The 16,522-nt window shown below is 44.5% G+C and overlaps 1 protein-coding gene across 2 annotated transcripts in view; it reads right to left on the bottom strand.

The window, feature by feature from the left end:
- RPS6KA3 (ribosomal protein S6 kinase A3) overlaps positions 1-16,522 on the bottom strand; it is a 319,536-nt gene that overhangs the window by 131,845 nt on the left and 171,169 nt on the right. For both annotated transcript variants that reach the window (XM_082245344.1, XM_082245345.1), the window contains 2 exons: positions 7,094-7,200; positions 3,482-3,519 (listed from right to left, as the gene is read on the bottom strand). In XM_082245344.1, coding sequence (XP_082101470.1) covers positions 3,482-3,519; positions 7,094-7,200 — 145 coding nt within the window. The remainder of the gene's footprint in view (positions 1-3,481; positions 3,520-7,093; positions 7,201-16,522) is intronic.

Raw genomic sequence — 16,522 nt, 5'->3', positions numbered from 1 at the left:
GACTCGGTATGGAAGTGGTTAAAAATAATATGGAGAATTCTTCTACATGTTTTTTTTCCATGCCGGAAGTGCATCTGTTGTAGAACAATGCATAGAAATGAGAGAGGAAGAACTTTCACTAATCTTGATGGTCAAATTTTCAATATTAACGAGTTTATCACTTGCTGTTCCACTTATGCGGTATACCTGTTGTGGTGTCCATGTGGGCTTTATTATGTAGGGAGAACAAAGACTATTACGCATTCACATTTCAGAACATATTGCGAATATTAGAAAAGGATTAGAAAAGCATAGCGTCTCCCTACAATTTAGGGAAAAACATAATAGAGACCCGTCATTATTGCAATTTTGTGCCATCGATTGCGTGTATTCTCCTTGGAGGGGATCTAACCGCATGAGGGATCTGTCGGAGAGAAACAAAATGGATTTTTCTATTAAAAAGCCTTACTCCAAGAGGATTAAATATTGAACTGGATTTGAACTGTTTTATTAGTAATTACTAATGCTTTTTAACGTACATAATTACTCTTTTATAATTTGGTATAATTTTCATATTTTTATACCTCCATGTATTATGAAGCTGTTTTATGAAGCATTGTCCATAATACCACCATTATTATGCACTGATTTGTCTGTTTTTAAATGTATTAAGCTTAATACAAAACAATTGAGGAAAGAAAAAAGTGGGGCTTTGCAAGCCGTTGGGAGGAGAAGGATCATGACAGAACCAAGATGTATAAAAAATAAATTTTATTTTACAACTTTAAAAGACATGGGCAAAAAAACACATGTTAAACAAAGAACACAGAGAAAAGAGTATAAAACCAAAAACATGTAAATGAGATCACAAGGTAGAAATATTTCCCAATAAAGGAGAGCTAATAGCCTGTATAGCTGGATGGTATAGGGGTCTCAGATGGAGCACGGTCAATGAAGGTCCCCAGCAAGCCGACGCGTTTCGCTCAAAGCTTCCTCAGGGCCAGAGAGACCATAACAGACCGATATTTCTACATATAATGTTAAGTATAAACAAGACAAAATTAATAAACTGTAAATTATTATATTCTTGTATCAGACATTAATAGCACATATATCTCAAAACACAATGGTTTTGTACTGACCCTTTTGTGACTCAGGGGGTGGCAGACAATAGCAGGATGCAATCTTTCTTTATTACGTCCTGCTACTGTCTGCCACATCGAGTCACAAAAGGGTCAGTACAAAACCATTGTGTTTTGAGATATACATGTGCTATTAATGTCTGATACATGAATATAATAATTTACGGTTTATTAATTTTGTCTTGTTTATACTTTACATTATCTGTAGAAATATCGGTCTGTTATGGTCTCTCTGGCCCTGAGGAAGCCTTGAGCGAAACGCGTCGGCTTGCTGGGGACCTTCATTGACCGTTCTCCATCTGAGACCCCTATACCATCCAGCTATACAGGCTATTAGCTCTCCCTTATTGGGAAATATTTCTACCTTGTGATCTCATTTACATGTTTTTGGTTTTATACTCTTTTCTCAGTGTTCTTTGTTTAACGTGTGCTTTTTTGCCCATGTCTTTTAAAGTTGTAAAATAAAATTTATTTTTTATACATCTTGGTTCTGTCGTGATCCTTCTCCTCCTAACGGCCTGCAAAGCCCCACTTTTTTCTTTCCACAATTGTTTTGTATATCATTTAGGGGTATGGGCCCTACTACACTGTACTTTTGTGCCCTATTAAGCTTAAGTCTTAAGTGATCTAATCTATTTATAGATTGCATTTAAGAGGATTCAATTTGTATTGATGCTGAATATTAATCATTTGTGAGGCTACGACTGGTATTATTTGTGTAACTTGCACAGATCCAGGTAGCAGGGACACTAGCCAGGCAATTGGTTGCCGTTATATCCTTCAGCAGATAAAAAGAGCATTGCCCTACCATGCAGGCAATCCCATAATTCGCAATGGCGAAACATGTCATGGCATAGGCTGCACGGCAATGAGAACTGATAACAGACGTCAGTCTGGAAGTGACGTTGCGGTCCCTTGACAGACGGCCGTGTAGTGGAGACGGCTTTCGGACGGTCCTCCGTTTCCTGGATTCATTTTCAGCCATTGGAAGATTTCTTAAAGGCTTTCTTTTAAATTTCAAAATGTGAGTAGAACCTTTTATTCTCTTAAATAAAACTTTGTGATTGCAGTATAAAGGCCCGTACACACGATACGATAAGAAAATCTGAAGGGAAAATTTGTCCGACGACCGATCTGCCGATTTTCGGATTGTTAGTATGGTACTTTCGACAGCCGACTCCGACTTTTCGGTCGAAAAAATCCTGATGTGCAGGCTATAAAATTTTTGTCGTCTGTAATACAATGTCCGATTTTCGTCTCATTAGTACAGATTGATGGAAAAAAATCTTAAGAGCAAGACTAGGCATGCTCAGAGACGAAAGAACACATACAAAGCAATCCAACACATGACATCACTTCTGAAGAAGAATTCTGTCGTACGGGAAAATTCATATGAAAATAACCTCTTCACTTTCCACATCAGACTAGCATGCCACAAAAAACGGACGACAGATCGTTCGATAATCTTATCGTGTGTACGGGGGGCTTTACGCTATGATATTTTCCACTTTGTTTCATTTATGGATGCTCATTAAGCTGCTGCTGACCCGGGGAAAGTTATTGATAAAGCCCTTATACTGGCGGGCTGGATACGCGTTGTATTGCCAGATCTCTGGTAAGCGTACTACCTTAAGGGAGTGGTGGCACTATTTCACGCGGTGTGGTGGACGGCAGACTTATCAAGCATCTTCTGGATTTGATCATATTACACTTTATGAACTTTTCTTGAATTGTGTACTTTCCACTGGCTATACCTCTCCCCAACACAGGGTTATTTATGCGCCGCATGTCTTCCTTATCCTTGGGAGTTTGACTACTTTTATAATTTTATTATTTTTAATGCTGGCTAGCATCAGTGCATTTTATATTGCTATTTAGAGCAGAGTGACATTTATTCTGTTTTCGGTGTTATATGCCGAGGCGCTGTGGTAGGATTCATCTATAGGTGGCCGAGATTTGATGTTCCTAGTTTTTGTGAAAAAAAAAAAAAAAAGATGCAACATGGACTGGGAGTAAGTACATCAAACTATGCAACAATAGCCACTGCCCATTCTACACAGAGCTGAGGGTCCTGATATACATTGAGAAGGGCAAAGGGGGCCCATAACCCCAGAGCTGAGAAGCTAGAAAAGACCAGAGGACAGTTTCCAGGGACATGCACACCACCTGGAACTCACAGATCGGCAGTCCAAAACAAAACAAAAAAAAGACAATCTAGTTATATTTTATGATCAATTCATATGGATCCTAAAGCATTATTTTGTTTCAAGAGACCGTTTGGGCCTTCATGTAAATGGTAAAAGTCTTTAATGCAACAATTAGATCTCATGGTCTAAAGACAACAGAACTGTGTGACATACCCGTTAGCTTAATGTGTCCTTCTTCATCAAGCAATATACTAGAAAAAAAAAAGAAAAATAATACATTCTATGTAAACATTCACCCTAACCGTATTTTATAGCATTGCTAATACAAAAATGAATAAAGTGGAACTAAACTAGCTTAAACTTTTTTTTTTTTACTTGTCAGCTGCTCTTCTGCTTTGGACGTTCTACTTAATTTCCGGTGCAGGCAACCAACACAACATGGCGGGGGTTGGGCAGCTGCACCTAAAAGTTTTTTCACCTTAAGCCCTCGTTCACATTGGAGCGATTTATCACTCGATTTAATATTAGGAAAAAAGGCCGCGCTTAAGTCACAGTCAGGATAGGTAAACGATAATGAACCTAGGCAGCCAGTACAAAAAATACAACTATAGTAATGAAAAGATAAATAAAAGTACAGCGCCAATCATTAATATAGAACAAATCACTGAAAGGTAAGAGTCCAAATATTAAACGGATGATAATCCTCAATAAAACAGATATGAGAGTCCAGCCACCAAAGATGGAGTCAGTACAAGGAAAACATCATCACCCCGTGCAACAGATTAAGTGTCAGCTTACCGGAAACCCTGGACCCCCTGTTAGGGTGGGTCACATGAGCGAGTGGTAAATGAATCCAGGAAGAGGGTCCTCTATGGTGCGGATACCAATCCCAGGATGGTCTAACCAAGGAGGGCACAGTACCAGTAACTCAACCAGTGCAGTAGGTGAAAATACCTCAAAATCAAGAGGAAGACTCCAATGGCATAGTAAACTACTCAGCTTTATTCATATTAAAAGATGCAAATGGCAACTCACATTTAGATGACAAATCAATGCGCATAAATGGTACACCACAGGCCTTTGAGAATGTCCTAGGGAGTACGAAACGTCAGGCGCGTCCGCTTGTCTTCACGCTTACCTGTGGTGTACCATTTATGCGCATTGATTTGTCATCTAAATGTGAGTTGCCATTTGCATCTTTTAATATGAATAAAGCTGAGTAGTTTACCATGCCATTGGAGTCTTCCTCTTGATTTTGAGGTATTTTCACCTACTGCACGGGTTGAGTTACTGGTACTGTGCCCTCCTTGGAGTGACCATCCTGGGATTGGTATCCGCACCATAGAGGACCCTCTTCCTGGATTCATTTACCACTCGCTCATGTGACCCACCCTAACAGGGGGTCCAGGGTTTCCGGTAAGCTGACACCTAATCTGTTGCACGAGGTGATGATGTTTTCCTTGTACCGACTCCATCTTTGGTGGCTGGACTCTCATATCTGTTTTACTGAGGATTATCATCCGTTTAATATTTGGACTCTTACCTTTCAGTGATTTGTCCTTTATTAATGATTGGCGCCGTACTTTTATTTATCTTATCACTCGATTTGACAGGTCAAATTGCATGGCAAGTTGCAGCCTATTGCAGGCGATGGCACCGTTCCAATCAGTGCGACACCAACTTTGCAGTACCGCACTGAATTGCAAAAGTAGTTCCTGCACTACTTTTTCAGATTTCAGGCGCATCTTCAATAGACATCTGTGCATAAAGCTGCATAGATGTCTTTCAAGTAGCACCTGAAATCACACTGACCTGCTACTTTAAAATTGTGCTATTTTATGTGAAGTAGCGCGCTTTCAAAGTAGTATGAACGTGAACCAGGGCTTATGCAGAGATTGCATTAGGGTAAAAAAAAACCTTTAGCCTTTAATGAAAAAGCAGCAACTCCCTAATAGGGTTTTCCGTGTTATGCTAGAAGCCAACACCCAGTTCTAAACAGACACTAATGTAAACCGCAAACAGAGTCTTGATTGACTCAAACAAGAGAATTTACATACTAATAGTAGGAGTGTTTCAAAATGTATCAGAGGGTCTTTAACCACTTGCCGACCGCCGCACGTACATATACTGCGGCGGTCAGCCCCTCACAGGCAGAGTGACGTATCGGTACGTCACTAGCCTGTGAGGCTCTGGGGAGCGAGCGCGCGCCGCCGGAGGCGCGCTCCCGCGTGGTCACGGACCCCCCCCCCGCGTGTGTGACCGGCAGACCCGATGTCCGCCGCTCACTCATCGATCGTCGGGGGAGAGGGAGAAAGGCAGGCAGCTTGTGTAAACAAGCTGCCTGTCATTCTCCCCTGTGTAGGAGCCATGATCATACGGTTCTACTATGTAGGACCGTTGATCATTGGTCCTACAGCTCTAGCCACAGCCAATCACAGTTAGAATCACGCCCCTAGGGACACACACAGCCCCTCCCTCTCAAATAAAGTTAACCCCTTCACTGCCAGTGTATTTTTAAAGTAACAGTGCATATGTATAGCACTGATTACTGTAGAAATGTCACTGATAACCCCAAAAGTGTCAAAAATGTCAGTCAAGGGTCCGATCTGTCCGCCGCAATGTCGCAGTACCGCAAAAAAAAAAAAAAATCGCAGATCGCCGCCATTACGCGTTAAAAAAAAAAACACCAAAAATGACAAAAATCTTTCCCTTTGTTAGTAAACGCGATAACTTTTGCGCAAACCAATCAAAATACGCTTTTTGCGATTTTTTTTTTTAGCAAACATATGTAGCATAAAACAAATTGGCTGAAAATGTTAAAAAATTTTGATTTTTACATTTTTTTGGGGGGGAATTTCATATAAAAAAATTTGAAAAATATTGTTATTTTTGCAAAATTTACGCTCTTTTTTTGTTTATAGCGCAAAAAGTAAAAATAGCACAGGTGATCAAATACCACCAAAAGAAAGCTCTGTTTGTGGGAAAAAAAGGACGTCAAATTCGTTTAGGTACAGCGTCGCACGACCGCGCAATTTTCCGTTAAATTCACGCAGTGCCGAATCGCAAAATACCCCCTGGTCTTTCAGCAGCCAAATCCTCCGGGGCTTAAGTGGTTAATAAGCACATAATTGGATTCTAGTGCGTTTTACCTTTAGAGTTCAGCTTTAGCTATTCCACAACAGTTGCCTTGGGGTCATTTTTAGATCTACTTCGTATATTTATATAAATATTAGGCTGGCTTTCAGCAAAACAGATAACCCAAAATATTGCCTTCTAAAAAAGGGCTTATAAAGTCCTCTCTAGGTCCTAAGGGAACACTGTACAAGCAATGTATAGCTTTAGGGTCTCTGAGCTTATCAATCTATCAAGCCAATATTAGCAGGTTTAAAATTCAATATCGAAGTTCAGGAAACAGCCATTTGTGCCGCATACTTAAAGGTGGTGCTACTGGTTGATGGGGAATTGACTTACACTCTCAAATGGGAGCAACTTCTTTTACACACCCTGAAAATGCAACTATTGGAGTCAACTCATTATAGAACTGAAAGCTAATAATGCATTGCAAGTACAGAAAAACAAATTAATAATATCAAGCAATGAATGCGACATTCACCAAACATTTGTTGCAGGTCATTCAATCATAATTTAAAACAAACGCTCCAGGATGATACCCCTGCAAATGTAGGATGAATGTCACCTTCACGGCTTTATAAATATGCCCCCCTGTTGCAGGTAATAGACTAATTGTGTCATTGTCATACAACCTATTAGATAGTCCAGCTTTTATATTGTAGCTCTGTGTCTGGTTAAATATATATTACTTACTTTTCTGGCTTAAGGTCTCGATATATAATACCAAGAGTATGAAGATGATCTAAAGCAAGTGCCAATTCTGCCAGGTAGTATTTCACATCCTCTTCAGTGAACATTACCTATATATAAAAAGAAAAAAATAATTGGTTAAAGTAAATACATACAAGTCCTATATGTGATGTCATGCAATTTTTAATTAAACCAAAGCATTGAGGGCCAAAACATTCTATTGCGTTTGTGTGTTACAATACACACTGCATCATTTTGAATCGCACTGAAACACACTAAGGCAAGCAGTTCCAATGCAAACGAGTTGCAGTGCACAGTATTGCACTACCGTGCATTGTGGTGACTGCACTGTAAAAAAAAAAAAAAAAAAAAATGGCGCATGTTCTATATTTGGATGTTTAGTGCCTTGCCAGCCGACTCATTTGAATAGGCTGCTAACTTAACACAACAAACCCAGACATCAAAATGTGAATGGTTCATTAGACATCAACTGCCTATTTTAAGCTTCCAGGTAATGGCATGAGCACACTGTAATATGTTTGCACCTATCCGTGGTGCAACTACATTTTTCAGGTCTTATTTGTGCTTTTGTGGCTATGGAGCAACACATAAGCAAACACACAGAACTGGCTGTGGACAAATGTACAAAGCAACGATCTTACAATGACACGTTAAGCTCCCGTTCATACCAGTGCGCTTGTCATGCAATTTCACAGTTCCAAAACGCATGACAAGTTGCACGCAATCGTCAGCAATGGAACTGTTCAAATTCCTGCGACTCAGTCTTTGCAGTGCCAAAACGATTTGGGGAAAAAAAAAAAAAAAACTAGATTTTTGTCTTATAATAGATACAAGTCGCCCTAAGTGATAAGGAACAAATAAATATATCAAATTGTGAGATTTGAGTCCACAAAATATAAGTTCATAAACTCTTAGGTGCAAAATGATAAATCAATCAGGTGATTGAGTGCAGGAATCCGCATCTGATGAATGTTCTGCTTACCAGAATAAGATGAATAAATAGCAGAAGTGTGAATCTCCACCGCGTATGATGAACCTCTCAAGGGTCAAGATGTCGGAGAGAAATCCCATTATATATATATATATATATATATATATATATATATATATATATAGTGTGGTGATATCGTCCGAATCGCTCAAATGGAGGTGTATCAATGTTAGATGATGAACATGGAATGATAAAAAAAACGCCATAGCATAAAATCCCAAAAATATATTTCATAAAAGACTAGTGAACTCCAAAATGATGTGGAATGAAAGAATGAAACCTTCACACCAAGTATAAAGTGAAAAAAAAGATATGAAAAAAAAAGAAAAAAAAGAATATGTTGAAAAAATTGACCACCAGTGTTTTGTGAGGATCTATATAGCAACTCCCTACCAAATATAGATAGAAGTGTGCATTAAAGAGGCTCCAACAAGGAAGGTGAATGAAAAAATATGAGAATCTTCATCCGGTGAAGAAGAAATGAAGGGACACTCACCACCAAATTAAGCCGCACCCAATATAATAACTCCTTACCAGATACCAGTAAGGAATCTGCTTGAACTCAGGACAATATGTTGATAGATGAATCAAAAGGAACTCGATATCAGATATCGCTATTGGACTTGCTTAACACCTGGCTGGTAATTAGGAGGCTGCCTGTGTGAAGTTTATTGGTCCATACGTGCCATATCTAAGAGGTGGGACTCCTTGTGACTGCTGGGTTCCTTTTGATTCATCTATCAAATCTATCAACAGGCTATTGTCCTGAGTTCAAGCGGATTCCTTACTGGTATCTGGTAAGGAGTTAATATATTGGGTGCGGCTTAATTTGGGGGTGAGTGTCCCTTCATTTCTTCCTCACCGGATGAAGATTCTCATCTTTTGTCATTCACCTTCCTTACTTGTTGGAGGCTCTATAATGCACACTTCTTTCTATATTTGGTAAGAAGTACCTATATAGATCCACACAAAACACTGTGGTGTTAAATTTTTTCAACATATTCGCTTTTCTTTTTTCGCTTTATACTTGGTGTGGAGGTTTCATTATTCTTTCATTCCACATCATTTTGGAGTGCACTTGTCTTTTATGAAATATATTTTTGGGATTTTATGCTATGGCGTTTTTTTTATCATTCCATGTTCATCATCTAACTATTCTAACATGATTGATACACCTCCATTTGAGCGATTCTGACGCCATCACCACACTATATATATGGAATTGCTCTCTGACATCTTGACCCTTGATAGGTTCATCATACGCGGTGGAGATTCACACTTCTGCTATTTATTCATCTTATTCTGGTAAGCAGAACATTCATCAGATGCGGATTCCTGCACTCAATCACCTGATTTATCATTTTGCACCTAAGAATTTATGAACTTATATTTTGTGGACTCAAATCTCACAATTTGATATATTTATTTGTTCCCTATCACTTAGCGCGACTTGTATCTATTTGTATTTGGGGTGTTGTCACACTTGAAGTTGCAGCTTTTCTTTTCTAATCTTAACATCGTTTATTGGTTTACATTAGCGCGGTTACACATCCACTTTTATTTAGATTTTTGTCTTACCGTAAAATCTTTTTCTCTGAGGTTCCCTGACAGAAACAGCTTCAAGTATTCAGACCATTGGGTTTATTGCTCTCTCTCTCTTTAGGAGTGTAGGACTAGGCGGAAACCTTTTTGGCTACGCCCCTTGGGCAGTCCCAGAGGGTATACCATCACGTCCTGCTGTAGGACTCAAGTTTGTAACAAGCAGTGTCAGAAGAACAAATAACAACCCCAACAGAGGGGCAGGTGCTGTGTCTGTCAGTGAACCTCAGAGAAAAGGATTTTACGGTAAGGTCCCAAGGTGGCAACGGAGGTACAAAGTGTTGCACCCCCTAGAGGAAGTTACGAACCAGGGAATAGGTGGCTAATGGCCTTTGGAAAAAAAGAAAATTGCCAAAAATGGCAAGGCCCAGACCCGACCCTTGATAGTACTCAAGGCCAACTTTTGACCAACACCTCCTTGAAGGAAAGCTAAGATCTGAGCCACTGAGTAAGAGCAAGCGGGAGCGCCAGGAGACTCACACCACGCACTGTATGACTTCCAAGTTCTTCCTAGAAGTCGCCTTCCTCGCTCTGAGCAGAGTGGGAATCACTGAAGCAGACAATCCCCTGTCCAACAGCCAAGCCGTCAAAGCCAGCTACCATAAAGCAGGATGGAAGATTGGCCAGAGACAGTAGATCCTCCCTGAGAGGAGGTCTCCAAGGAGCGTTTGCGACCAGCCTGACCAGGTCATCGTACCAAGCTTGGCGAGGCCAGTACAAAGCCACAAGAATGACCACAATCCTTTCTGCCTCTATCCTGTGAAGAAGTCTTGGCAGCAACTTGAGAGGAGGTAAGGCATGCATCAGCTGATACTGACCCCACTGGGCCACCAGCGCATCTGTGGCGTCTGCCAGAGGGTCCCGGGAGCAGGCCACAAACCTCTGCACTTTTCTGTTGATCCGAGGCGCCAACAGATCTACATGTAGAGTGCCCCAACAAAAGGCACAACTGCTGGAACACCTCCGGATGGAAGGACCATTCCCCTGCATCCAAGGCCTGTCGACTGGGGTAATCCGCCTGCCAATTTTCCACTCCTGGAATGTGAATAGCGGAGAGAGCTCGAACAAAGCATTCGGCCCACCAATTCCAGGGCCACAAGGACACTTTTGGTGCCCCCTTGGGGATTGACCTAAGCCACGGCCGTGGCATTGTCTGATGGAATGTGCACTGGACAACCCTACAGGTGCTCGGTCCAGTGGACTAGGCAAGGCCGGATAGATCTCAGCTCCAGAACATTGATCGGTAAATCTGGAATCCTCGAGGGACCAGACTCCTTGAGCAGACAACCTGCCGAGAACCCCTCCCCACCCGGACAGACTTGCATGCGTGGTGACATTGTCCAATATATAGGGAGGAAGGATTTCCCTTGCCTGAGCATTGGGGACCTAAGCCACCAGATCAGGGACTCCCTGGTCACCTGGCTCAGCTGGATCTGATTGCCCAGGGAATATGGATTCTTGTTCCATTTGAGAAGTATTTCCTTCTGGAGGATCCTCATGTGTAATTGAGAAAAGGGGGCCGACTTTAAAGGACGACATCATCAGTCCCAGAACTCTCATACAAGTCAGCAGGGACGACCATTTGCTGGACAGAACAGCTGAATCGCAGTGTGGAGTTTGAGTTTTTTCTGGAGGAACAAACACCCTGGCTGCGGATAAGTCCAAACTCAGGCCCAGATAGTTCAGTCTCATGGAAGGGACCAGGGATGACTTCTCCAGGTTCAGAATCCACCTGAACTCCTCCAGAGTTCTTATAGTGCTCTCCAAATTTGATCACCATCACTGTGGGACACTCAGCACGGAGAAGCAGATCATCCAGGTAACCCAGGATCGATATCCCCCCGCTGGCAAAAAAACGCCAGGACCAGACCGTAAACAGGTTTGAATAAAAGCCCTGAAAACGTTCCACACACAGAACAGGAACCATTACGTCCGGTTGTACTATCCAGGATAGCCACAGGTCCGGAAACCAGCAAAGATGTCCCCCCACCCCAGATACGGTGAGGGTGCACCTCCAGGCCAAAGAGGCCTTGTCCTCAGGTCTGGAGAAATTTTTGTTTGCCAGCCCAGGGTCTCTTAGGACCACCCAAAGGGAGTCTTGAAGGACTTACCCTATCGACTGACCCTGAGGGACAAAAAAAGTTTTGTGTGCTGAAAAGTAGGGACCCCATCAGTGACGAGGGTCCTTACCCTTGATAGCCTGTGGGATAAAGTACCTCCTGTGAGATCTTTGATAATGTCATCCAGGGTAGCCCCACACAGGCGATCTCCTTGAAAAGGTAGATCAGTCAAGGCCTTCGAGATCTGATCTGCAGACCAGCACCTTAGCCAAAGTACATGCCTGAGGACCACTGCCGAAACCGACAGTCGACCCATATGAGAGCAGTATCCAGCGCGGCATTGCAAACAAATTGCAGCCCCTGGACCAGTTGGTCCAACAGCTCCGCAAAGGCAGGGGGTGTGGTTTCCCCTCAAGGTCACAGCGTAGCAACTTAGCCCACTCAGTCAAAGTTTGCGAGACAAGGGCAACAGTAAAAACCAGTCTTAGTGCAGACCCCGCCAGGGAGTACATATTGCGGAGGCAGACCCTGCCAGAGACCCGTGTCTGTGGTGGCCGATTTAGACTCAGAATCTGAGGCATCAGATGAGGCAGGGGTAGGCGCAGGGCGTTTCTTAGCACCTCGTCCTTTAAAGGCCACCTCCACCTGGGACACAAACGATTCCAGGACCGCCGAAATTGCATCCATGGACAGCCGGGGTCCGGAAGGCCATGCGGCCTCCCCAAGGGGGTCAGATGGGGACACATGATCTGCAGGGTCCATGTTGCACCAGGGGAACCCGTCAGCAAAAGTTGAAAAAAAAAAAAAAAACAAACGGAAAAAAAAACGTCCCACCACGCTACAGCGCCCCCCAGAGGTCAGGCAAAGTGCACTGGAGACCCCCAGACTTACCACCCTGTACCAAAGATGCACCAGGAGGCCCAGAATGTCTGCACAGCATGTGTCAGCAGCAATCTCGATCCCAAAGGGGAGGATCTGAAGAACAGAGGTGCTCCACCCAAAAATAAACTCCTCCAGGAACTCCCATTCTGATTTCCATTAAAGAAAGCCACTGCAAAATGGCTGTGCCAGGTGTACAAACATGGCCGCCGATCTTCGCAGAAAATGGTGGCCCCGCACAGGGGGACAGGACATATGAGGGCACCAACTTGGGGGGGGGGGGAAGCCCACAAAAGAGAAGGGGGAAGCACAAGGGGGAGGAAGGACATAGGAGAGGCCTACCATCCCCAGGTGGGGGCCCGTGACCACTCCAGCAATTCCGTAGGAAAGGAGGGAGGACACTACTCATCATACCACGGTGACCAGGTGAGCGCCACTCCCAACAGTCCACTGCACCATCTTGGAATGAGGGTGCTGTGGCCTAAGGTACACTGCGACTTTGGTCGTGACTGTTGACCAGGGCGTGAGGTGTTTCACTCGCCGGTCAGCCCCCGTCCAGTGGGGCTATGTCGCGGCCAACCTAGCGCAGAGCTAATAGTTGGGACGCGCTCGCAGGCCAGACTGGGAAGACCAAGGATCTACAAAATCCAGTGCGTCGCCCAGTCTGGCTGTTGATTGTAGTTCACACAGGAACAAATAGAAGAAAAAGTAAAAAATACCATTTAAATAGGAAAAAATGGCAGGACCGCAGATCCCAGCAGAGAGCCAGGTCCTTACTCCTGACTAGGCCGAAAAAACTGGAGTCCTACAGCAGGAAGTGATGGTATACCCTCTGGGACTGCCCCAGGGGCGTAGCCAAAAAGGATTCCACCTAGTCCTACTCCTAGAGAGAGCATAAGCCCAATAGTCTGAAGACTTGAAGCTGTGTGTCAGTGAAAGCGAAATGGGATTTAACTTACCGTAAAATCCATTTCTCTGATGTTCATTGACAAACACAGCTCCTGATTCTTGGCAGTTGGGTTATGCTGCCCCCTACAGGAGTAGGAGACTAGGCAGGAAAAAACTTGACTACGCCTATGGGTCAGTCCCAGGGATTATACTCCCACCCTCAGCTATAAGCATTCAGTTTTGTTACAAGCAGTGTCAGAAGAAAACCAACTCTACAGAGGGGTGGGTGCTGTGTACGTCAATGAACATCAGAGAAATTAATTTTACGGCAAGTCAGAAATTCCATTTTCTCTTTCGTTTATTGATGGACACAGCTCCTTATCCTCCTGACAGTTGGGACGTCCCATAGCAGTGTCAAACATGAAGGGTGGGAACAGCGGGTAAAAATTCCCAAGGCTAAACCGTAGCCAACCAAGTAACATGGAGCTCAACCATAAACAACTGGAGCTCCCCTGAAAAAAACACACCCTCAAAGAGGACCAGGCCCTCTAAACAGCAGCCTGTAAAACCATGCGGCCAAAGGAAGCATCCGCAGATGCCAACACATCCACCTTATAAAACTTTGTGAAAGTATACAGAGATGCCCAGGTGGCCGCCTTGCAAACCTGCATTACTGACGCCTGACGATGGAAGGCCCAGGAGGCACTAATCGCCTGAGTAGAGTGCGCCTTAACAGGGAAAGGAGGAACCTGACCCTTAATCGAATAGGCCTAAATCACGGTCTGTCTGATCCATCTGGAAATGGTCACAGCAGAAGCAGTCAACCCTTTGAGGTCCATTCGTGATGACAAATGGTGAGTCTGACTTCCGAAAAGACTCTGTAGCTGCCAGGTAACCCTGATTGCCCGAACCACATACAGGGAATGCAAGGCAATTTCCTTAGGATGTTTAGGCCTGGGACATAGGGAAGGCAACACAATGTCTTAATTCAAATGGAAATCAGAGAGGACCTTTGGAAGGGACGATGGAAAGGGAAGAAGAACCAGCTTATCTCTGTGAACCACCAGGTAAGGTGAACGACAAGACGCTGCCAGCTCGGACACCCTGCACGCAGAATAGCCACCAAAAAGGCCACTTTCTGGGACAATGTAAACAGGAGAACCTCCCGAAGACTTTCAAAGGGAGGCTTCTGAAGAACAAAATTGAGGTCCCACAGCGGCAACAGAGACCGCGCTGGAGAAGCCAAGTGTCGAACTCCCTGGATAAAGCTGCGCACCAAGGAATGTGTGGCCAATGGACGTTAAAAGAAAACCACAAGGGCCGAAAACCTGGCCCTTGATGGTACTCAGGGCCAGGCCCTGCTCAACCCCTCATTGGAGGGAAGCCAAGATCCGAGCCACCGAAAAGGAGCGAGGGAAAACCCTAAGAGAGACTCCTACCATGCAATGTACGTCTTCAAAGTACGATGGTAGATCTTCCTAGAGGTAGAGTTTCTAGCCTTTCACAGCATAGGAATCATGGATTAAGGCAAACCTCTATCCTTCAGCACCTGGCTTTCAACAGCCAAGCCATTAAAGCCAGTGACTGTAAAGCAGGATGGAAGATTGGCCGTTGGGACAGAGTAGATCTTCCCTGAGAGGAAGTCTCCAAAGAGCATCAGCGACCAGCCGTAACAGATCGGCGTACCAAGACCAGCGAGACAGGTCTGGAGCTACTAGAATGACAGGAATCCCTTCAGCCTCGATCCTGCACAGGAGTCTTGGAAGCAGTTTGAGAGGGGGGAAGGCATAAAGCAGATGACACTCACTCCACAGAGCCACTATTGAGTCTGTGGCATCGGCCAGAAGATCCCGAGTTTGTGTGCCACAAACCTCTGTACCTTCCATGGAAAGTGTACAGTAGAGAGGGCTGGAACGATCGTGCTGCCCACCTTAGAATGACGGCTACTTCCCGAGGCCACCAGGACACTACTTGTGCCACTTTGTTGATTAACACAGGCCAGGACCGTGGCATTGTCTGATTAAATTCGTACTGGACACCCTGAAGACGAATTGTCCAATGTTTCAGACAAAGTCTGATCGCTCAAAGTTCCAGTACATTGATTGGCAGTCTGGACTCTTACAGAGTCCAGACCCCCTGAGCACAATATGTGCCTAGGATGTTTCCCCACCTGGACAGACTGGTATCCATGGTGACAACCGTCCAGGACAGGGGGGGGGGGGGGGAGAACATTTTTTTCCCTGACGAACAGCTGGAAAATTAAGCCATCTCTAGAGACTGTGGATTCTTCTCCCATTTCACCAAAATGTCTGTTTGCAGAGATCTCATGTAGAACTGTGCAAACAGAACCGCCTCGAAGGTAGACACCATCAAGCCCAGCAGCCGCATACAAGCCCGGAGGGATGACTGTCTGCTGGACAACAGAAGGTGATAGTTTTTCCAGAGCAAGAAAAACTCTGGCTTAGGCCCTCACAGCGCTACCCCTTCAAAGGGAGGCGCCAAGCTAGCCGCATGGCCTAGTAGGCCGCGGCCTCAATTTTGTGTGGAGGTGGAGCTGCAAGTGCACTGATCCCAGCCAGGCTTACCCCCTCCAACTTAGGCATCAGACTTGGCCGCATGGCCTAGTAGGCTGCAAGCAGTGGCCTTCATTTTTGTGAACTCCCAGCTGCCTAGGTGTGAGCCCCAGCGGAGCAGACGACCCAGGGACAGCAGAGGGAAGGGCGGATGATGAAACCGAGGGTAGTGGCTTCAGCCACCCTCACTGGGGCCACCCCCTACATAGCTCCCGACCAGTAGACCGCAAAGCCGCGGCCTAAATTTTGGCCCGGATCCGGCCTTGTGAGGTGCCGATGCCAAACAGCTATCCCAATCCAACAACTACCGCAGGGAGCCCAGAGGACATCCCTGCCCTACACCCCAACCCCCAGGGTAGCGGGGAACCCTGCTCAACCCCCCCACTGCGCACCAGGAAAAACCTGGTCAGCAGCAACTCCA

This window comes from Pelophylax lessonae (assembly GCF_965119305.1).
Source record: "Pelophylax lessonae genome assembly, chromosome: 2".
NCBI lineage: Eukaryota > Metazoa > Chordata > Amphibia > Anura > Ranidae > Pelophylax > Pelophylax lessonae.
The sequence above is the reverse complement of the archived record's forward strand: the minus strand, read 5'-3'. Positions and strand labels throughout refer to the sequence as shown.